The 24,751-nt window shown below is 37.1% G+C and overlaps 1 protein-coding gene and 1 pseudogene across 11 annotated transcripts in view; one reads left to right on the top strand and one right to left on the bottom strand.

Moving 5' to 3' along the window:
• Nucleotides 1-24,751, top strand: part of Picalm (phosphatidylinositol binding clathrin assembly protein) — an 89,333-nt gene that overhangs the window by 13,686 nt on the left and 50,896 nt on the right. For all 11 annotated transcript variants that reach the window (XM_027407615.2, XM_027407610.2, XM_027407616.2 and 8 more), the window contains exon 2: nt 18,664-18,806. In XM_027407615.2, coding sequence (XP_027263416.1) covers nt 18,664-18,806 — 143 coding nt within the window. The remainder of the gene's footprint in view (nt 1-18,663; nt 18,807-24,751) is intronic.
• Nucleotides 6,404-7,086, bottom strand: LOC118238566 (annotated as a pseudogene).

The following is a 24,751-nucleotide window of genomic DNA, read 5'->3' as shown; positions in this document are numbered from 1 at the left end:
TCTCATGTTTGCTTTTTAAGCTCTTAGTTCAGTCACCTGGCTTTTCAAAGGATCTGTATTCATGCATTAATTAGGTATAATTCATGGATGAATCATACATTGTTTCGGTAAACCTTAGTTTTATGTTTTATTTTAATATAGCTGTAGGAATATAAGATTTATTATTAACAATTTTTGGTTTGCTTGTTGGGAGGTCTGTTACCGCGGGTGTGTGTGTGTGTGTGTGTGTGTGTGTGTGTGTGTGTGTGTGTGTGTGTGTTGTACAACAAGAAATTTCATATATTTTCTTATTAATACTGGAATTCTACAGTAGATCAAGGCTACATATTCGAAATGTGTGTAACTACTTACAGAGGTTTGGATTGAAATTACTGTGTACCTGTGGTAACTGCTAACAGAGGAGAAAGGAGTTTCTGTTCACTTGAAGTGAATGTTCTGCTAGCTGTTATGAGACTGATGTGCTGCCTATGGTGTTCAGAAGCAGATATTACAGCTAGTTTTTAGTTGACTTATTTTCCCTTCCCCTTGGTTTTTGTTTGTTTGGGGTGCTTGAGTGACTGAACATTAAACAACTTATTGGTGCATCTTATAATCTTTAATTATGTTGAGTGTGTACTTACACCTAGAAAATTTGCCTTTTAACATTTGTTTGTTCCCGTTTGTTTTCTGGTTATATCTTTAGAAAGGAAGAATTTTGGAAGCATTTCTTTGAGGTTAGAATAGGAAACTGATTTTGGATTGTAATTGCTAATGTTATTTCAGGTGAGCTGCCTAGGAGAATTGGGGCTTTGATTAGTAAGGCCAATGACTGTACTGGAGATTACTTTTTTCTTCTTGAGATAGTCCCATGTAGTTCTGGTTTGCTTATTTGAGGCTTGAGACATGGTCTTCCAATATAGCACAGGCTGCTTTGGACTCACTATGTAACTAACCCAAGTGACCTTCAACTTTTTGGCAGTGCTCCGGACTCAGCCACCTAAGTCCTGGGATTACAGGTTTGTGCTCTATGCCTGGCCTGGTTTGTTACTGGAATGCCCCCCCCCCCCCTTCAGCTTTCAGAATTGGAAGATAGATCCATTTAATTTTCCTGTCTACATTTCTTTGGAGGCAAAACTAGCTGTGTGAAGACTAAATAGTTAAGGGTTAGAAAGCAGTGTTTTCTTGTTTATTTTATTTTTCTTTTCTCAACATTGTTTCTGTTTGTTTTTTAAGACATGATCTCATTCCTAGATAGCCTGGAACTCTTTATTCATTCTAGATTAGGTTGCTCTGGAAGTTGTGGCTATCCTCCTGCCTCTGTTTTCTTAACCCTGGGATTACAGGCATGTGCTTCAAAACTCAGCCTTTGTAACTTTTCTATATGGTACCATGTAATTGTCCATTAGCTGATTTGGAATATATGGCAGGTATTAAGTTCACTTCCGTGTTTTAGATTTTGTATAATCAGTCTCCATTTAATTTTGTTCTCTCTCTCTCTCTCTCTCTCTCTCTCTCTCTCTCTCTCTTTCTTTCTCTCTCTCTCTCTCTGCAAATTGTTTAGTTGTGTGTGTATTTTTTTTTTTGTGGGGGGAGAGACACTTATAGTGAACCAAGATATTACTTCTGGATAATTTTTGTAGCCTGTCCCAGAATCACTGCCTAACACACAACTCACTGAGTGGTAGTAAAGGGTAGGTGCTGAGAAATTACTTGGGAGTTGCAACTGGCAGAGAGTTTGAAAGCTGTCTAGGGTAGCTGAGGATGCAGTATCATGATCTGAAGCTGCTGTACAGGGAGAGATCCTTTTATTCTGTATCACAAAACATCCATTCTCTTAGTATCTGCTGAGTTGAGTTTGCTCTGGTATTTTTGATTTTTCTTAAACTTCTAAATTAAGTTTTAAGAGTTTCTGAGTCATTTGGAGATGGGAAATATATAAAACTTTTAAAATTTTAAAATGTGTCCTCTGAACTTGCGTTGAATGATATGCCAACTTCTTTTAGTTCATTGTAGTCAGAATGAAGATGAGTAAATTAAACCAAAGATGTAGTTATTGTCTATACTAGAAATTATGTTTGTGAAAGTTAGAGTATATAGATTTGAGCATAATTAGGGAAGATGATAGCAAAGTTTACACCACTTATTATTGGAGGGATCTGAATATGAATGTATGTTTCCCTTTATCTTTGGAATGGGAAGACAATGGTTTGAAGATTCTTATTCTACCATAGCTGCTACTGTTTGTTACTCTAGTTAGGCATGTGTGTAAAATGTTATACTGGAGATAACAGCTTCTCTTGCTTTGTCATAAGCTGTTGCAATAATCAGAAGATTAAGGATATGAAATAAATTATATGAAGAGACCATATGTGTAAATATTTTGCTGCTTTTGCAGATACCCATTTAAGCATTTCCTTATTGGTGAAAGAAAAATAGAGCCTTAGAAAAGGTTTTGCAAGAGCTACTGGATTTGATAATATTAATGGGAATGGAGGGGCTGGATAACAGAATATACTAAATAAAAGCTATATTAATTTGTAATGGTGCTTTAAAGCTTGTGAAATAATCAAAATAGATCTTGATAATTAGGTAGGGATGTTGTGAAAATTACATGTTAATTTCTTGTTTTTTAAATATTGGTATTGAAAATCAGTGATTAAGTCAGCCATAGAGCATACCTTCTTCAGAGGGAGAGGAAGATCAGGAACTCAAGGTTATCCCAGGCTAAATAGAATTAATTTGAGGCTACCTTTGGTTGCATCAGACTTTATTTCAAAGCAAATAAAAAGAAACTGAATGGCTGAGATACCTGAAGATATAGTGATAAGAGTGAATTTAGAATTTTATTTTAGATCCTTCACTCATTTTGGTATGATTCAGTTCTGTTACATAGACCAGTCATGTCCCATGGAGATGAATGGCATGTACTTGGAAGAGCTGACAGAGCCTAGAGCAGAACTTTAAGGATGGTGAAATTGGATCTTTGTTACTATTGAAGCAGAGATAGAGTAGCACTTAGGACAGATTATTGAGAGTCCGAAGACTTCTTTCCAGGACAGATGAACTTTAAAGGATGGTGTCATAGGAAGGTCTAAATATAGACAACTTCTCACTTGCCAATTCTAGTCATTCTAAAAGGTGTCTGACAGTATCAGTGAAATAATAAGCTGGTCCCAATACTCCAGTGTCAAGTTTAAGGAAGGCTCAACTGGAAAAGTAGTATTCCCTGCAATGGTACATCAGTTGAGCATAAGATTTATTTGAGGATCCTTTGACAAATTTACACTGGAAGTTAGTTAAATATTGACATTGTAGAATGATGGTAGAAAGGTGGTTAAGTTTTCTTAAAGGTGCCTAGGTGTCTGTACTGTTAGGGACATTATTTCCTCATGATACAAGAAGTGTAATATCCTTTCAGAAATTCAAATGTCATCCATAGATAGAATTTAGTTTTTGAAAACTGTACACATGGCATCTATTTGGTTACAGATACTTTCATGAAAGAGGCAGCTGCTTTTAGTTTTGAGTTCTTTATTATTAGCATTACTGCAGTTGTTACTGTGGTTGGTACACACACATAAGCTGAATACAAGTCCAGTGAAGTATTAAGTATGATGTATTGCTAGCCCACCAGCCTTCCTTTCTCTTTTCCTACCTTCCTCTTACTGTCTCCCTCCCTCTCCCTCTTCCTCCTCCCGCTCCCCCCCCCCCCATTTTTTGAGACAGGGTTTCTCTCTGTAACAGTTCTGGCTGTCCTGAAACTTGCTTTGTAGACCAGGTTGGCCTCAAACTCCCCGAGACCGGCCTGCCTTTGCCTCCTGAGTGTTGGGATCAAAGGCACGCGCCACCACCTCCTAGCTCCCTCTTTCTTTCTAGACAGGGTCTCTTTATGTAGTCATGACTAGCATGTGCTCACTATGTAGATCAGAGTGGCTACACAGATATTACAGATACTTGCCTGCTGTCTCCCAATTGCTGGAATTAAAGGTGTATGCCCCCTTCCTTGGCCTTATTTTCAGATATTTTAGTAGTAGCAGAAACATGCTTATGAAGATGCCTTGTGTTAAGTGATACTTGAAGCTGACAAATGTCCAAAATGTTACTATCTTTCTAATTTTAATAGAAGAGGTAAATCTAGTACCACTTTAAAAAACATACTGAGTCCTCTAATTTCTTACTCTAGTATACTGGATTGGTAAATAACATATTATTTTCAGTGATCAAATTGTATTTGTACATATTGCAAAATAGTGTCTCATCCTCTCTCTCCCACATAGTGGTTTTGGAGGGTAATGTTTGAGGATCTCATGTAGCGAAAGCTAGCTTTGAACTTGCTTTGTAACCAAAGCTGGTCTCCAACTTGTGATCCTCCTGTCTCCACTTTCAGAGTGCTAGTATTACAGATGTGCACCTCTGTCTAGTTTATGTGCTGCTATAAATGGAAACCAGGGCTTTGTGCATTGTGAGAAAGCACTCAACTGAGCCTTATCATCCTCAGTCAACAAGTATTTTTTGCTGGTCAAAGCTTGGATTTTTAAGCAGGTATATGTTTTTTCTTTTAGTTCACTTTACTTAAATATAATTTTCATGGAATTTCTAAGTTAAAAAATGTTGAGCTTAATTTGGGCAGCTTTTAAGACAGATTTACCTTACATGATAAATACCTTTTTAGAAAATTTGAGGTATGCCTGGTCTACATAATGAGTTCCAGGACAGCTAGTGCTTCATAGAGGAATCCCTGTCTCAGTCCCCCACTCTCACCTGCCAGATTAAGAAAGACATTTGTTCAGGAAATGAAATTTGTTTTAATGTTGAGTTAGGTGGGTATGGGTCATAGAATCAGAGGAGTGAATGTGGTTATACAGTGTGCGAGGATAGGGATTTTTGCACTAATGTTTAATACCTTTTGCAGAAATTCAAAAGGTTCCATTTTTAAGTTTAATACCTTTTGTAGAAATTCAAAAGGTTCAAGTTTTAACTCATTGGAAAGTACTTTGGCTTTGGCTTATAGTGATTAAACAGTGTGTTAAAATTGCTCATGCTTTCCACTTACAGAGCATTAATTCAAAATGTATAATAGCCATGTGGGTAAGCTGTTTGCTACTTCAAATTTCTAGCTACATCTGTCATCTCAGCACTTTGAAAGACTTCTTTTTAACGTAGTTTTACTTTCCTAGTGATCTTGGTGTCTGTTTGCCACAGGTATGCTAACACTTAATGAAGTGTAATAAATAGCTGGCGTTGATTTTCACTCATTTAAGGTACATTAAATGTGTAACAAACAATTGAGATTCCAATGTTTTTCTTTTACACCAAGAAAAAAACTTTTTATTAAAACATCAATTACCAGTTATTTAAATAGACACAGGAGAAGACAAGCATACAAAGACATCATCATTCAACTGATTTTTAAACTCAGTACTTTTGAAATATGAAACAATGATCACCACCCATAAGTCCGTTTATTGCTACAAATTCATTTATAAGTTGGTCTACAACTGTTCTTAATCTTAGGTTACTGAGTTTTTCAGCTTTATCTTATAACATTTTAGAAATATGTTTCTCAGTAGTAATTTCATACAGTTGGCTTGCAATTATAGGCAGCTTCCCCATGTCACAAGAATTCAATATAGTTGTTGCTGTGGCTATAGGTACCATTTGAGGTTGTCTATACTAAGACTCACACATTTAAAGGACACATGAATAGGCAGACTGTGGGGATCAAGAGCAGAAAACTAAGAGCAGACAATGCAATCTTTTCCTTCAGACTTGTTAACAGAGGCTCCATCGCTTTCAGCTTCACTGTTGGAGAAGCAGTTCGGCTCGAAGCAGCTGGCTCCATTCTGCATTTCCCTTTCTGAAGAATGGCAGCCTTTACTAACTTGCACAGCCAAATAAACAGTTATTTTAAGCTACCCCAAACCTAAACTACTTGAAATAAGTTATTCTCTTAATTGATTTAGCAGCTTTGCTTCTGGAAAAGCAGTAAAACCCACTTTGTTCCAAAATGAGAATGCTGACTCAGAACCTTGACTGTAAGAAACCTGCCTGTCTTCTATCAGAGTGAGTCATGAAGGTGAACCTTCACAAACTTTGTAATATAATAAAGCAAACATGACCTCATTTATCAACACACAATACTTAGTCAGAAAAACCAAGAAAGTACACATATTAGGTTGAAGGGGCTTGTATAAAATAAGAGGGTATATGTCATATAAAGTGGAATGTGTACAGTAATAAAAACTTGTATACAAGATGATTCTGCTTTATAGAAGTCTGTTTAAACTGACTATGAATGAATGATTGGAGTTTTCCTTCCCTAACATAATGCCCATTCACTATAAGCTGGTCCTAGTTTCTTACAAATCCCTCATTTCTTTGGATTTAGTTACTGTACCCTCATTTTACTGCCATAACTTCTAAGCTGGGCCTGCCCAGCCTGCCTGTAGAGCCTCTCTCAGAAATATACCAAGCACATTAGACAGAGGCATCCCTTAGTGGAGTTCTGCACTTCAAGACAGCCTATGAAGGACCAGTACTTGGCCCTCCAATGTAAATACCTCTTATTTCACATTATCACTGAAGCAGTGCAGTTCACTAACTACTCTTTCCCTACTAGAAACGTAGTAGCTCTAAGAATTTTGTTCAGTTGTAGAAACATTTCAATACTTGTTAATTCCATGGAGCTGTGGCATTTTGGGAATAAGTACACTCAGAAGAGAAGCTGTGTTTAGGATGAAGTGAGTTGGATCATACTTCGTATAGAAACTTGCCAGAAAGTATAGAATTATTGGAGAAATTGTGAAAAACTTCCGAGAAGATGTAAACTGTACTCCAGGGGGTTAGGAGCCTTGCTCTTCCCTGATCAGGAGTTTCAAAAGGCGTTCCTTTCACTGCATGCAAAAACACATACATACCCAGATTATGTATTATGTTCGTTAAGGTCCAAGCAATAGAAACACTGAAGAAGGTGATGCTGAGCAATACAGTAAGAAGTAAGGCAACTCCCAAAGCATATGTCAGCCACATACCACGGCTGTTCATTACACGAGTATTGGGGTTTACCTCACTGTGGGCAACTCCAACATTCATGTTTGCTCGCCAGCTCCCGGCAGCCCACTCGTTGCAGGACCAGCCTGGTGACAGCCACAGTCCGTCCTCTCGCCAGAGCACCACTGCTGCGTGGCAAGATTCCAGTGTTTTTGTTAACAGAAAAATCTAGAGGCTTTGTAGAAAAGGTACAGTTCAGAGTCACTTCACTTGGCAAAGATGGGATGCCACCATACTTCCTGCTCCATGGAGTTGACTTCCATAGGCATGCCTCCTAGTACTTGCTGTGATGTCTAAGTTTCTTTATTAGGACTCACTCTTTTCATTACTATCTGGTAAAAATAGCAGCCTCCTCCAGACAAACCCCCATCTCTGTCCTAGGAAATTCTAACAGGTACTGCCAGCTGCTATGTTTGTCTTCTCCCACCCCCTACTAATAAACTCCTGATTATCTTTCCCTACCAATGTATAAACTCACTGAGGTGGGGTTTTTGTCTGTCTACTGTTCTGTATTCTTAAGAAGTTATTCTATACAGTGAATATTTGTAGAATAAACAGATTTCTGTTTCTTCTGGGGTTTGCAAAGCTTCTTGGAGGCAGACCATGGATTTTAATTTTTCTAGTTGCACTGGGGGCATGGACTAGTGTTTGTGCTTTCTGGGTGAGGGAAATTGTCAGAGAAGCTAACTAACCCAGTACTGTTTCTGAATAGGCAGATTAAATTGTCAGATGATGGAAGTCCTGTGAGTCCCTGCCTCTGTGGGCTTGGCTGTTAGACAATCTGGGCACAGGCACAGGAAAGAGCTTTACTGGTTCCACTCTTCCTGGATCTCACAAGTGAGGAGATGGGCATCACCTTTGAATCCCTACTTATCATATGAGCACATCTACCAAGTGGCAAGACAGAAGATGGATTCCTGAGATTGATTTAACAGAAAAGGACGCCTCTGACATATTAAAATGAAACAGTCTTGCTTTGTTGTGGGTTATGCTGTATCACTCAGGTCAGTTTGGAACCTTCAGTAATTCTGTCTCTGCCTCCCAAGTGCTTGTGTTACAGGCTTTTAACAGGTTTGGTTTATGTTCTGATTTTTTTAAGGTGTAAAATATTTTTGAACATAAATGTAAAAATTCTAGTATTTCCAACTCGCAGAAGAGTTTACATTGATTTTTCTGAGAAGAAACATGCATCATTTGCCTGGGACTTTGTTAGCAGATTAGATAATTTTCCAATAGTGCTTTAAAAAAGAAGATCAGCAACTAAGGTGAAATATGCTAGTGGGTAGGGGGAAATGACAAAGCAGGTAGAATAGAAGCACTGTGTTAGTGTTTTAGGAAGGCTAGGGAAAACACAAACTACAGCACTGTAGGACAGAGAACTACAAGTACCCAGAGTGGGTTGGTGGTGTATCCCCTTAGCTACTTGTGAACTTTCAGTAGGTTAAGTGATAACTAGTGTGACATAATTTTTGTCCCGTTGGTTCACTTGTAAGGGAGAATACAGCATAGGGACAGGTAGAAACCAGGACACTTGGTTATTCACATTTTAGAACATGGTTTTCTCTAAATTGACCCCATTCCATGTACATCTTCATATGCTTTTCAAATTTTTACAGTACTCTGATCTGTGTTTGCAGAGATTCTTAAACTATGCTTCCCCTTTATTGGTCTTGTTAGGATTTGGGAGAATTCTTTCAGTTTATTTTTTCTGCATGCCACCCCTGCACTATTCTGGCTTAGAGCTTTGGTGGGGGCAAGTGTAGTACTCATGATGTACCTTTAATGGAATATTTTTATTCTTTGGAAATTTCATATAATGTATTTGGGTTATATTTGCCTCCTTTCCGTTCTAACTCCTCTCAGATTCTCCCCTACCTCTATACCCACCCCAAACTTCATGTCTTCCTTTTTCTTTTAAATAACCAATTGAGTTCAGTTTGTGCTGCCCATATATTCCTGGGTATGGGCATTTCCTGGAGCTTGGGCAGTCTGCCAGGAGCTGTAGACCAGTTTGCCTAGGAAGTTGGTCTTTGTAAATTTCTGTTTCCATTGGAACTGCTTTTGAGAACCTGGGAATTAGTATCTCTGTCATCAGATAGAGTTACTAGTGAGGTTTGGAATATAATAAGCTTTGTAATTTGGCATGTAAAATTTGAATTTTATATAGTATTTAACATATTTTCTTTCCTGTAGGAGAGATTGTAATTCTGAAACTTCAAATCTTCAAAGAAGAGAGGAAAACACCTTTTGCTTTGCCATGATTCATTATTATTGTTTGGTATTATATCATTTTCATGCTTTTATTTTGATTTCCTTTCAATTTAAATAAATATTTTTAGATTCTTGCATTAGATGATGGGTTTTTACTCTATTAATGTTTTATTTTAGTCTTGCATTTTCTGATAAATTGAAAATTGGCAAAGAAGTCTTTTGAGGCACTTGCCAAAAAATAAGGTTTCTGTATATTTTTTATTTGAAATTTGTGATGGGGGTGTGTAAGTTTGGAAATCACTGCTTTAAAGCACAGATAAAATACAGCCTTTATTCATGAGCCTGAACTCTTCTTGCCAGTGTCTGTTGTTTCTCTGATCAGTCTGCCACCCAGTGGTAGGAATGCAGAGTTCACCAGCACACTGGGAAGACCTCAGGAGCTGCTCCCAAGTGTGGAGAGATGGCTGAGAGGTTTCTTCCAAAGGCCCTGAGTTCACTTCACAGCAACCACATGGTGGCTCACAACCGTCTATAGTGGGACATGATGCCCTCTTTATGGCAAATGCAGATAGAACACTCATACATAAAATAAATTAATAAATCTTAAAAAAAGAGTACTCACATAGTAATCAGAAGCATTTTGATGAGTATATGAACTCTTATTTAAGTATATAATCACTGGATACTTAATATTTTGAAAATTATGTTTTTCTGTAAAGCATCTTTATAACAAACCTGCTTTTTGTTGTAATTTTTTCTGTATTTATCATAGGTTAGTAGGTGAAGAGACCAATGAAATAATAATTTTAAGAGATAGTATGTTAAACTGATATAAAGAAAGTATTTTTGTTTCGATTTTAAAATTTAAGGCAATTGCACAATGACTCTCTATTAACTAAAATAATTTATTTTGCACTTTTAAATTGACTTGGCTTATGCTCCGCTGTGATTGGTCAGCTATTAGTATGTAATATTTTAGGGGTGGCTTTGTGCACCTGTCTGTCTCTGGATACTTCTTTAAGTGTTCCTGTTTGAGTTCTGTTTTGCTCTGCTCCAAATGAGAGCCATCACTCCATTCTCAACCAAATACACACCTTTTTTTTTAACCTCATTTTAGGAGAGCAATTATATGTTCTTGACTTTGTATACATAGCCATTTGCCATTAATAAGTGTATTAAATGCACATGAGCACATGATAAATGTAATTGAAAATTGCCAAGGCACATACCATCCATTCTTGTAATATTGAGATGTTTTTGTTCAATCCTCATGTATGGCCTCAGTCTCTTCAAGGTAACTAGTTTTATTGCCCCTTTTTTCCACAGTGTTCTTACAATCCTATCACATTTGTTTGTGTAGTATATTTCCAGAAATATTTACTGTACCTGTATTCATTTTTTTTTATTCTTTTCTAAAATAGTTTTAATTTGCCTTTATTATATTCTGAAAGCTGAGACCTGCACTGAGGGAGTTCTTTCTAGTTAATTTGTTCTTTTAAAAAAGAACTTTGCTTAAAATAACAAATAGAATCTAAGTGGTGGTGGTGCACACCTTTAATCCCAGTACTTGGGAGGCAGAGTCAGGAAGATCTCTGTGAGTTCAAGAGCAGCCTGGTCTATGGAGTGAGTTCCAAGGCTGCCAGGGCTACACAGAGAAACCCTGTCTCAAAAACAAACAAACAAAAAACCCCAACAAAACCAAATAGAAGCAGATAAGAGAATTTTCAGAGGTTTCACTTTATTTTTCTATTTAAAAAGTTTAGGGAGAAAGGTTATTTCTGAATAGCAGTTATAACAATTAAGATGATTGAGTAGCTTTATTAATTAGCAGGATAAATATAATGTCTGTTACACAATTGTAGAATTACCTCTTCTTATCCTGTTCATTTTGAGAAAACAGGGACAGAAATAGCATACCTACTTTGTGCTAACAGACTGGTGTTTTGCCTACAATTAGGATTTGGTTTTCTTTCTACAATAGTACTGCCTTAATGTAACTGTGGGGTCTAGAAATTCCTTAAGGCTGCCATTGTGAAAATTGAATTGACTTCAAAATACTGACTTAGTTGTTGAATAGTGTCCTTTGAGTTTTGTGCTGTTTTTTGTTTGAGACTGGGTCTCTCTATGCAGCCCTGGCTATCCTGTACCTTGCTATAGACAAGACTGGCCTTGAACTCAAAGAGGTGCACTAGCCTCTGCCTTCAAGGGTCCTACATAAGTAGTATAGCATTACTGTGTGTGTGTGTGTGTGTGTGTGTGTGTGTGTGTGTGTGACATGAGGAATATTTTGTTGTGATCCCAGAGATCACACAGGTACTGTAACCACTCTTACATGTTAGCCTTGACTCCCTGTGTCAGCACTGTCAACAGGGGTTCTCTGCCTGTGGGCTGTGATCCCCACAGGGGCTGCATATCAGACATCCTAAATATCAGATATTTACATTACAATTCACAACATTAGCAAAATTACAGTTATGAAGTAGCAACGAAATAAGTTTGTGGTTGGGGGTCACCACAACATGAGGAACCGTATTAAAAGGTCTCAGCATTAGGGAGGTTGAGAACCACTGTTATAGAAGGTCAGTTCTTCTGTGTCTCTGTATTTGGGCAAATACAATGTACATCAGTAAATACACAACTAAAATATGCACTCTTGCTTCATATTAGTGTTTCTTCTCTGTGGCTTCTACTTAATAATAGGCAGACTGTTTCTCCCCCAAACAGCTTTTTTCTTTTTTTTGGTCATGTTTTTGATATTGTCTCATTATAAGGCTGCATTACCTTTTAATTAACTAATTCTGCATTACTAGGCATGTCCACTGCATTGTGAATTAGGATCCTTAGCTTTCTAGTGTTTTTTTACCCAAGGCATCTGGTTATTTTGTCTTTTTAATACCTCGAATTTCCCCTTCTTTCCATTTCAAGTTAGCTCAGTCTCTACCCTCTACTAAGAATTGTGTAGCCTATCTTTTTAAGAGCCATTGATTACCCTGTTATTACCCTAAAGTCTGTTTGGTAGATTGCTTTCCTGAGGTAGAAATTTGCCTATATAAGTAATGTTTCCATTCTAATGGAAGTTATATGATAATACACACTCTATTCTTGTATGGAATTCCATACTTGGATAAACATAATTTTTTAGCAGTTACATGCTTTGTGATCCCTTACAGAAGGGCTAGAAAGGGTAGGAAATAGTGCTATCAGGACATTTTCAAACATTTGACTAGTGCATAAGACTAGGGCAAATGTCCCTTGACATAGGTAATTTGCTTTGGTTTAAGTCTGGTTGCAACTTCCATATTTACTACATGTTTTAACATTTTTGCTGTATGATAAAATGTCTCTCTCTCTCTCTCTCTCTCTCTCTCTCTCTCTCTCTCTCTCTCTCTCTCTCTCTCTCTCTCTCTCTCGGTGTCTTTGTGTAACCCTGCCTGTCCTGGAACTCCTCTGTAGATCAGGCTGGCCTTGAACTCAGAGATCTTCCTGCCTCTGCCTCCCAAGTGCTGGGATTAGAAGTGTGCATGGTTGATGTTCTGCTATTTTTATATCAAAATCACAGAAGCTGTTTCCTATCCCAAGTTAGTATTCTTGGTGAGCATTGTTCTGTTTATTTGTACTCCTGTCCACAAAAAGTTCCACAGATTGGGGATGTAGAGTGGCATTTAATTGACCACTTAATTTTCCTTCTAGCAACAGACAAAAACCTGAAGGAACAAAGAAGTTGTCTTTTAAACTTAACTTTTCTGGAAGTGATAATAACATTTGCTTAATGACTATTCTATATCACTCTTAAAAAGTACACTATCACATATGTTTGTAAAATGTGATTTGTTAGCCAGAGTTATTTTGTTACTGTTCACTGACTGGCTATTTTTACATGGGAATTCAATATGTTTGCATTTTGATTTTGAATGCCACTGACTGAGCTGCTTGACTTACTGTAGGTGTGAATACTAAGTGTCTTTGCATAAGTTTCTGAAGTTGTTGAAGAGATGGTGTGGGAAGTCTACTTGGGCTGGTGGCCTCAGTGAGGAATTTGGTTATAAGATGAATTAAACCATTTGGTAACTGTTCAACATTTTTTGTACATTCTGAAAAATACTGTTGTTTGTGTTTATACTATTTTTCTTATTTTTGTGGTTAAGTAGTTATAAATTAGGATTTACTTTAAAGTGGGTAGTTGCTTCTGGGAATGGTGATACACACCGGTAATTGTAATCATAGTGCTTGGGGTGCTGAGGCAGGCAGATTAAGTTTAAGGTTCTCTTCGATACATAGTGTGTCCCTGTCTCTTAAAGTACTTGGGCATCCTTTCTGTAAGTTTTTAAATGCCTTAGCCTTTACAGTGACTTAGTTCTAGACATAAATCTGTCACATGGTGAGTTCCTGTGACCTCTTTTTAGAAAGAACCTGATCTATATAAATAGAACTAGTATCTGCTTTCTCAGATGCTAATTCTAGTTACAAGTTGGAATGTATTAATAATAAAAGCAGGAACACTTTGGTAGATGATGATTCCATCAACTTTCTGTAAGAATAGTGGTTACTCACTTTCGAATTGTAAATGGAGGTTTTTCTGCCACCCACCAGTTCCTGAATAACCACTCAGAGGCTTAGTATTACTTATAAATGCTTATAAGTAATAAGGCCAATGGCTCAGACTTATTTTTAGCTAGCTCTTACATTTAAATTAACCCATATATATTTTTTAAGATTTATTTATTTTATGCATGAGTGCTCTATCTGCCTGTACACCTTTATGCCAGAAGAGGGCATCAGATCCCACTAGAGATGGTGTGAGCCACCATGTGGTTGCTGGGAATTGAACTCAGGATCTCTGGAAGATCAGCCAGTGCTCTTAACCACTGAGCCATCTCTCCAGCCCTAACTCATATTTTTTATTTGTTCTTTGTCACGAGGCTCATGGCTTGCCTGCCTTGCTTCCTCAGCCTGGTGTTGACTGTACTCTGCGCTTCTCCTGTATCTCTGCTTGGATTTACTGCCTCACTCTGTACCCCCTTTGCCATAGGCCAAAGCAGCTTTATCAACCAATGAGAGCAACACATGTTCACAGTGTAAAGAAAGACATCCAACAGCAGTGAATTTTCTTCATGACATTAAATTCTAGGAATTCTCATTATTTGAACCTACATGCTTTTTTTTTGTTTGTTTGTTGTTTTTTGTGTGTGTGTGTGTTGTTTGGTTTTTTGAGTGTGGGGTTTGGGAATTATTAATGAAGTGTTGAAGAAGGACTTCAGTTTTTATATTCTTGAGCTAAATACTTTTTTAAAAAAATGTTAGCTTTTGTTTTTAAGAAACATGTCTTCTAGGACTGTACATGGTTGACAAATGTATGTAGTTCCAGTATTTGGGAGACAGATGAAGGTAGATTTCTGGGAGTTGGAGGTCAGCTTGATTTGCATAGTAAGTTCCAGGCCAGCCAGTAAGATCTTTCTAAACGCACACCCACATCCACAATAACCAACAACCCACTCATTGAGTCCTAGATTCAGAATGGGACACGTAATTGCCATTGAAATTCTCAAAAATGAGAGTTTTGTTAGGAAGTTTGCTTTTGATTAGTTACAAGTGGCAAAAGCATTTTCCTTTCTGAATTGAAAGCATTTTAAGTTGCTATTATGGTGGAAATTTCATACAGAGAAAGAATTACCTGTATGAAGAGACTGGTGGATTAAGGAACTGTGGAGAAATACACAGCAGAGTTCATGCAGTTTTTCTACCAGTAATATTTGTATAACTTAGTTTTGCATTTGGTCTGTTCTGGAATATAATCTTATCATGAATTCTTCATTTCCTTGTTTTGTTGTATTAGAAATACTACTTTGCAGCCTGTGGAGTTATCCTTCTTTCCACAAGCTTGCTTCTGAGCAAGAGTTATAGTGAAAAGCTGTTAGATGTCCTTTAACTTGACATTTGAAAATCACATTGCACATTATGGGTTTAGATTTGTTTTTCAACTTTTTTGACAGGGGCAAATAGCTGTAGCCTGTTGGTTTAATATAACTAAGAAACAATTTTGGGTGGATGGATTCATTCTGCCTCCTTGCTTCCTTTTTCTCTTACTACCTTCCTCTTCCTCTTTTTCCCACTTTCGGTCTCCCTGTTTTTTTGTTTGTTTTGTTTTTTTGAGATAGGGTCTCATACTAGCTCAGACTGGCCTTAACTTCTCTATATAGCCAGCTTTGACCTGTGGCAGCCCTCCTGCCTGGAATACAGTGCCCAGCTGGGTGCTTTCTTAAAGTGTTCATATATATCCAGGGTATGTCAGTAATTCCCTGTACTTGGAAGACAGGCAGGGAATTGGAGGCCAGCCTGATTTACATGGGAATGTTAGATGAGCCTGGGACAAATACATAGATGTGTCTCCAAAAAAGAACATGTACAAATTCATACCAAGATGAGTGCATTTATTTAAGAAATATGAGTGACCGTTATATGTGTGGCATTGTGGTCTCTGGGGAAATAGTGGAGCACAAAGCAACTCTGTCCACACAAAAAACTAAGAGTCATAAACTTTAACTTATAGTTATGAGATAGTCATAAAAAAATTAAGATGAGTTAAGTAGTAACTCCGTGATGGCATGAAGCTACAGAAGTGCCCTAAGATTTTGTTAATATGAATTAATATTCAAAGAAGTTTATCTGACAAATGTGACATTTCAGCAAAGATCTATAGGAAGAAACTGAGAAAGCAAGTTATCTGGGAGAAGACATCCCAGTTAGAAGGAACAGCAGTGCCAAACATTCGAGGTATTTGGAGTTTGTGAAACATTGCAAAGAAGGACATTGGGATAGCTGAAACAAACTTGTACTTTGCAGAATAGTTTATCTCCTCCTTTGATATTCATTCTGGCAACATTTCTCAAACATTGTGGTAAACCCCTTCAGAGTCCCACACTGAGATAAAATGGATGGGCTTTTTGGAGGTTGGAGATGGGATGAGAAAGCTTACCTTACTGAAGTGTAGAATGTATATCTCTATTAACAGATGCAGAGAGAAGAGGTAGGAGGAGTACCTTTGTGCAGTTTGATGGCAGGTTTAACTTTGGAAATAGATGCCCCAAAGGATTGGAGGAAATGGCTCAGTTGGTAAAGTGATTGCTGTACAAGGATGAAGATCTGAATTTGTACTCCCAAAGCTCATGTAAATAGCTGGACATAGAGGCAGGCACCTTTTACCCTAAAGCTGGGGAATACAGAGGCAGGAAGATGTCAAGGGTTTGCTGGCCAGCCAGTCAAGCTGAAACAGGTAAAGTGACAGACCCTATCTCAGAAAATGTGGAGTGCAATAGATAAGACACCTGGCATTGATCTCTGGCCTATGTGCACATTGTACACACTTGCTCACATATCCACATGAACATGTACACAAATCACATACAACACCAAACCAAAAAAAAAAAAATATTTTGAGGCAGTAGTTTACTATATTACAAAACTTGAGTAGTTTCTCAAGATAGCTTCTGGAAGGTTATAGAAGAAATATCTAAGAATATAAAGCTAAATGGGAGGAAGGGGTGCCAGAAGTTTAGTTTCTTGAAACCAAGAATCAGGTCAGACCAGAGTCAGGTGTCATAGCATATATGCTATGAGCTCAGTATTTGGGAGGCTGAGGCAGGAGGATCATGAGTAGAACCAGCCTGCCTATATAGGGAAGACCCAGTCTTTAAACAGAGAAGTAAACAGTTCTAGGTAGGCTTTGCCAAAGCACATTGGTTTTGGAATGAAGCAAATATTAGGCATTCAGTGCTGAAGAACAGGTGTAAAGTAGTATGAAGGTTAGAGAAGGCAGATTGGATTCTTTTATTTTTTAAAGCTCTCAAGCCAGACAGTACATACCCAAGTTGAATTTACTGTTTTGTTTTTGTTACAGTTGATCTGAGTTGTGAAAGCTTTTGCCATTCAGCTGTCTGTAGGCCTTATATATCATTGTGTGGTGCTTTGTTCTTCAAGCAGTATTGGCTTGGGTAGCTACTTGAGTTGTTCAGCAAATGTTACTAATTGGATCTACTATTTTAAAGAATTGCAAGCAAAGCTATTCTTAATTACATTGTCATTTCTTGCAAGCAGTCAAGGCCAAGTTAGGTAATCTGAATTAATGTCATTTTCAACTAAACAGAATGAACAAATTATTAATCAGTCATGGATAGTTATAACAACTTTATTATAATAGTTATATCTGACATATTTGTACATCATATTTGATACACATTTTAAAGGTAAAACAAGTCATGTCTGACTATTCTATTTCTATTCTCTAGAATGGATCACAGTTGGGATTTCCTATATTGAATTTGCCACTAAAACTTTTAGTGGTAGATTGTAGGTAAAAATAAGAATTTTAGTTTTTCTATTTTGGGTAATCACGCAGTTGTGTGCTAGTTGTATTTTATAGTAATTTGTGTTTGAAATAAATCAAATTGGAACTTAGGCCATGTGTGGTAGAACATGCTTAATGTCAGTACTCAGGCAGGCGAGTTCTCTGTGAGTTGATTCCAGGGCTACATGGAGAGACCCTGTCTCAAAAAACAGGCAAATAAATAAATGGATAGAGAGATCCTGACTCAAATAAGTAAATAAATAAAATAAAATTGGAACTTTAGCAGTATTAATCATTTTTAATTTGGAAACTTGAATCTGTTTTCAGTTTTGTCTGTCAGAATTAGCCAGCTGAGAAGAATGGCTATCTTAGTTAACTAATTTCCCTTTCCTGCTAGTACAGACAGCACTGTAAAGCAGACACTCATACAGGTGGCCAGCCCTCCTGCTCCAGCTTCTAGATTTGTGATTTCTTTTGAAAGATTTTTTTAAAAGAAAAACTTACAGATTCAACTCTAAAGGGATGAATACAGCCAGAATTGTAACTTTGAAAGTTACAGGTAGTAAGGCATCTGCAACTCCTTAGGGTTCCAAAGCAATTCATTTTGAGATGAATAAGGCACTTGATGCTAAATAATACCTAAGGGATCTGGATTAGTATTCTGATACTGATCATCTATGTAAAACTAACCACTACTCTCATCTACTCTCCCATGAAGAGATTTTTTTAATTAATTACATTTTTTACTATCAGTTAATTATATTGTGTATGTGTGCAAGTATACATGCCACGGGAGAGAGGGAGAGGGAGAGAGACAGAGACAGAGAATGTGTGCACACGAAGGGAAGGGGGGAAGAACGGGTGTCCAGCTCCCTCACACTTTTTGGGTCCTGGATTTTGAACTTGGGTCGTCAGGCTTGGTAACAAGTGCCCTTATCTGCCAGCCCTCCTGAAAGAATTTTAGCAGTTTGACCTGTTGTGCCACTTTGTTGGTTTTTTTTATACTTATTACTATGGAAATCTGGCACTAGCAGTAAATCAAAACCAGAGAATAAATTAACCTTTTTTTTTTTTTATTACAGACTTAATTCAGTGTACAAATGAGATGAATGTGAACATCCCACAGTTGGCAGACAGTTTATTTGAAAGAACTACTAACAGTAGTTGGGTGGTGGTCTTCAAATCACTCATTACAACTCATCATTTGATGGTGTATGGAAATGAGGTAAGAACTTTTTAAAAAGTATTGTTTATTATTGTGTGGGGTGGGAGGTTGAGTTTCAGGGGTCAAACTCAAGTTGCCAGGCTTGCAGGACATCTGTGTTTACATGCTGAGCCCAGGAAAAACTTGATAATTATATCAAAAAACTGACAAGTATATTGATGTGGTTACTGATTATTTAACTTGCTTTGCTTATTCATGATAACTCCTGCAGCTGAATGTAGATAAAAAGAGCAAGTCGTATAAATAAAAATCTCAACTCCTGCAAGAAAAAATGGTCAATAAACTAGAAAGTAGAACATAGGTCAGAGCACACAGGGCTTCAATAAGGAAATGGAGAAGCACAGATAATTGAGAGCATTAGGTTCCATAAGCAGCACTGGTCTGGTCTTTCTAGTCTTCATTTATAAACTATATGTCTATATCTGCCTGATAATGATTATGATTATTATTACCCATTGAGTTGCTGTCTGACTGCATATGGTTGTCTTTGAAAATACTTTGCTTAGTGGAGGGATATACTGTTGAGTGCTAATGTGACATTTTGCTGAGAGTGACTGATAAAAAATATCTTCATAGAGAGGGGTTCCTGGTGCCTTTGCTGCTCAGGAGGGTAAATCAGTACAATCTACATAAAGGCCTTGATGGATGTTCTGTCTGGAACGAGTCATCTTGTTTTCCATGGTAGCCTATCAATCACTGTTTGGTTCTTAACCTTGACTGCGTTTCTCAGATGCTCTACTTACTTGTGACGTTATGTTTAATAAAGCTGTTGTGGAATAAATGAAAGAAGCTAGATAAATCTGTATTGGTGAGTAATTTGGAAGACAAGTTACATCGAAAGATGGTTCTCAAGGGAATGAAAAAGGCTTTCTTGTCCTGTTAGATCTTTGAACACCATGGTTTTCTGACATCTGTCATTTTACTTACTATCTTAGGCTTTTTAGTCACTCCTCTTCTGACAAATACCAATACAGCATTACTAAAATCCAGAATTAAAGAGGAATTTTCCTGCAGCTATGTCATTCCAACAAATCTTAACTCCTGGCACATTTTTTTTTTTTTTTAAATTCCCTGCTGGTTCTTGTATGAAAGGAATTTTCTTTTTTTTTTTTTTTTTGTAGCAACAATCATACTTTTGTTACAAAACTGTATTTGGCTTGTTTATGTGTTCTGCTTATTATAAATATCACCATGTTTTGTATTGTTTATCATTGTCAAATAGTTTTATATTCCGGTTTTTCTTCTTCATAGTTTATTTATTTTTATTTGGTGACTTGCCTGCATGTGTCTGTCTGTGTGAGGGTGTCAGATGCCCTAGAACTGGAGTTACAGACAGTTATAAGCTGCCATGTGGGTACTGGAAATTGAACCTGAATCCTCAGGAAAAGCAGCCAGTACTTTAAACCACTGAGCCATCTCTCCAGCCACTTCCCCCCTTTGTTGTTTTTTCAAACAGGGTTTCTCTGTGTAACAGCTCTGGATGTCCTGAAACTCTTTGTAGACCAGGCTGGCCTCAAACTCGCAGAGATCATCCTCTGCCTCCTGAGTGCTGGGATTAAAGGTATGCGCCACCGCCACCACCTGTAAAACTTTTTTTTTCAGTTTTCTTAACTAATATCCATACTGGGATGGAGCTTTCAGATTATTCATATTATAGCACCATATTGAGATTTGTTTGTAGTTTTTAAAAATGGCTTCTGCAAGTGCTGCCTAAAATGTTAATTAGTCAATGATGCAGCAACTGTTAAGGACCTGTGCTAGCCAGTTGCTTCTAAACTCATTCCAGCCAGTTCATAGTTCCAGTTGAAATGTTTGGGTATGCTAGCTTAAATGTAACTCAAAACATGTAGTTTGGCCTCAACTACAATAATAGTTTTTGCTTAACACAAGTGTGTTTGTTCAAGGGTGTTCATTTTGAAGACTTTCAGGAGCCACAAATACAGCCAACTACATATAATACCAGGCAAAGAGACAAAGTATCAATGTTAGTTTTCAGATGTTGAAATGAGGCAGCACTGCAGACCAATGTTGATAAAAGCAAAATAGAAAGTTGATTGCTATTTCTAACAGCCAACAGACAGGAGAAAGATTAACATTTCACTGTGCTTTGTATATAAACTCCTGTTTACTTTCCCTACCTAAAAAAACAGCTGAGTGCCTCACTTTCCTGCCCACCCCCCACCCCCCCACCCCCCCCAACCCAGGTTTATCCACTGGCAACTCTGTAGCCTGTGAGAAGGTGTACACAGGGTTTGTTTATGCTGTGGTAATGGGAATACCATAGAATGGTAGCTCTTAACAGGGAAGGAAATGATGTTTCACCTTCGGAGAACATTTGTTTACAAATAGAAGAGATCTATTATTACCTGATAGGTAGTGGTCATGGCTGTTCCTTAAAATAGATAGGATAGAAACAAGGAATGATCTATCCCAATTGCCACTAGTGTTAAAGTAGAGAAACCTGGACACAGAAAAATCTCTGAAGATTGTTTCTGTTTTATAGGGTTTTGACAAGGGGTAGCTAGGAACTCCTATCCTATTTTCCACATAGCCAAATGGCTTAAACAAGTCATTTCTGTCTTCTTTATTTTTCTTGTCAGTTTTATGATAATACCATGATAAATAAGTAGAATTGACCAAGGCTTCTTAAACTTTTCTACTCATGACTCCCTTTTGCCCAAGAGAGTTTTATGTGTCTTGGCTATATGGTTATGTGAAATGTATCTACAGGGTCTGGTGGAGTGGCCTAGTGGGTTAAGGCACTTGCTACCATACTTGGCATCCTGAGTTGTATACCCAGATCTCACGTTTTAGGAGGAGAGGATGACTGCACAGAGTTGTCTTCTTACCCCTACAAGTGGGCTGTGGTATGAGTGCATACGTACACACATACAAAATATAAAAAAATGTAAAAAAGGAAATTAGGTATACAAACCCTATTTATTGATAATAAATTATAAAGAAAAATAGAAGAACTTTATTAAAATAAGCAAGTTTGCGTGTTAATGGGCAAATAAGCTTTTTATATTTACATAATGAATTAAATCTTGAGGCTAATAAGATAGCTCAGCAGGTGAATGTGTCAAGTACATAGTCTGCCCATGGTAGAAGAAGAGAACCTACTCCTGCAAATTTCTTCTCCTCTGACCCTCCTCACATGCACTGTGGCATTCTCATTTATCTTCCCATCTTATCCCCACACATATCAAGAACACAACCGGTAAGGGAAAGAAATATTTAAAAAATAACTTAAGTCTTATATGGATATTTGATATTGCAGGATATAGAACATCTTCAGAGTATTTACAGTTGACTGACACACTGGTTTTGGATCATCAAAGTTTAGAAAGCCATTTCTCATTATACATTCTACAAAATGGCGGAAGTATGCTTAGGGGTGTCTCAAAAATTGTTAGAATTTTTTTTCCTAATCTTGAGCCAAATTTCAAAAGTCATTTAAAAATTATATTTATTTTTGTTTGTGTGCATGTGCACAAACATACACCACCACGCATGTGTGGAAGTCAGAGGACAATTTCAGACAGTAATTTGTCTCCTTTCATTATAGTCTCTGAGGACTGAACTCAGATAACTCAGGTTATCTGCCTTATAGCAGACACCTATACTGGCTGGTTCATTGCAATGGCCTTTACTGGTTTGTTTAGTGAATCTCAAGTTAACAACTCAAAAAATTTAAACATTCTAACACAGTGCCATCTAAAGATTTTCTCATGTGATAGACGCTGAGGAATGCCAGAAATATTGAGGTTTCTTTTTCATAATTATATCATGATTGTATAAGAGCAGAAAACTTTGTTTTATAGGTAAAGTCACTAAAGTTCATGACACACAGTGGCCTCATCTGAGCTGAGACATTTAGTTGGTATCCGGTGGTATGATGGCATGCACAGAGCAAAGTGTGTGTACTCTGTGTTCATACCCAAGTAAGAGCTTCCAGAAACATTGGATTCATTATGTTTTTTTATTTTAAATTAATTTTCATTCTTGCCCATTCAGAACCCCTTTACTGTTGCCAGAATTTTCACAATTCCCATGTTCAATTCCATTATCCATATGCAGGCTTACCCACAGTTTAAGAAAGAATACATTATAGCATGATAAATTGTTGACTAAAATTTGTAGATAAATATTGGTTCCAAAAAAGGAAGTGTAGTGCTTTTAAGCATTTTATTATGAAAAGTTTCAAACATACTGAATCAGAGAGGCTTGTGTGCCTATCAATCAGATTCAATATCACCAATATTTTGGCATTTTTGAAATGATACTTTTAGGATAGTGCATTCTGAACTACCTCAAATGAGAAACTATGAAGCCTTGCTATTTGTCAGGTTGGTGACATGATGCTTGAGTTATTATCCTGCTTTTTGAGGCATAAATCAAAATTTGATTAAAGCCATGAGATTTATTATTCCTAAAGACTTGCATGAAATGTCTTGATAGACTAGAATAAAATACATTTTACTAGAGTATGAAGGGAAGAAAAATTGTTATGAAAGCCTATAAAAATCAGTGGTAATGTCCTGATATTTTTATGTTTCTAAAACAGGCTGTTTCAGGATAAGGATGAAACATAAAGTCTGATTTATAAATTGCTTTTCAAAATGCTTGCTTGTCAATTTGGGATGATGTCATGAAGGTCAGATAGGTAAAACAGTGGGGAGGGGAAAGGAAACCCTGCGAAGTGAAGTGAGAGGCATTTTCTTCTGTGTCTGGAGTTGTATTGAAAATCCAGTTAGGGCAATGTACTATGGTCACTTTGGAGAACATTTTGAGGGTGTTTTGAAAAGATGCCTGCCTAATAGTCCAGCCTAAAGTATATCCTGACAATGATTTGCATGTGGATAAGAAATACAAAGATGTCAGTGCATTGTTAATAGAGAATTTTAAGAAGGATTAAATACCTATAAACGAATAGGTATCTAAAAGGCTACAGGATCCACTCATGGGTGACTAGCATACTCTTTCCACATTCTAATCTTACGAAGTCTGCAAGACATGAGCCTATTTGTCACCTGCCAAAACCCCTTTGCTGTGCCAGAGTGAGGAAAGCATAGTTTTCTGGGATGCAGGATAGTGTCAGCTCCTAAATATGACATAATGGAAGCCTAGATGCTTAAAAATTTGTCGTGGGCTGTTAGCATTCGGGAAAACAAATGCCTGTTTCAAAAAAGTAGTCATATTTGATGAGGGAAGGAGAAATGAGATTAAAGAGCTGTTTTCAGTGGCGTCTATGGTGTTGTGATTGAATCATAAACTCTGAAATGCATATTTTAATGTGTTTAACCTAAGTAGTAGATAAAGAGGTCTCTTTAACATTCTGTTGTATGATTAGGAATATTTTTGTTTAAAAAAAAAATCACAAATTTGGGACCTCCCAAAAATCCAGATACTGGAGGTGGAGAGATAACTCAGTGAGTAAAGTTCTTATTGTGCAAAGATAGGGATCTAAGTTTGATCTCCAAAGCTCAATGCTTAAGATGAAACCTTGTGAAATAACTTTTGAGGCCCTGCCTAAGATAGATAGGTAAGTGTAGATTGGAGGGCTGGTGAGACATTTCATTAGGTGAAGCCACTTGCTGCCAAGTGTAAGAATCTTAAGTTTGTTCTCTAGAACTCACACGGTGGAGAATGGAACTGACCCCCTGAAGTTGTCCAATCTCCACATATGTACAATGACTTGTCATACAAAAACAGAATAAAAGAGTTAAAAAGTACAGATATGATCTGGTTATACTTATCTGTGTCTTACTATGCTACAGTAAAGACAGAATTATTGATTGTAGTTTAAAAGTGCTTAATTCATTTAATTATTTTGACTTTAATATTGCAGTTGTGGTCATCAGGTTTACTAAATGTATTAATGAAAACTATTATGTTTTTATGTTTGAAAACTAAAGAGAGTGAGGATGGGAAATTGAAATAAG

The sequence above is a fragment of the Cricetulus griseus genome, chromosome 3 (assembly GCF_003668045.3).
Source record: "Cricetulus griseus strain 17A/GY chromosome 3, alternate assembly CriGri-PICRH-1.0, whole genome shotgun sequence".
Classification (NCBI taxonomy): Eukaryota; Metazoa; Chordata; class Mammalia; order Rodentia; family Cricetidae; genus Cricetulus; species Cricetulus griseus.
This window is presented reverse-complemented; position numbering and strand designations above follow the sequence as displayed.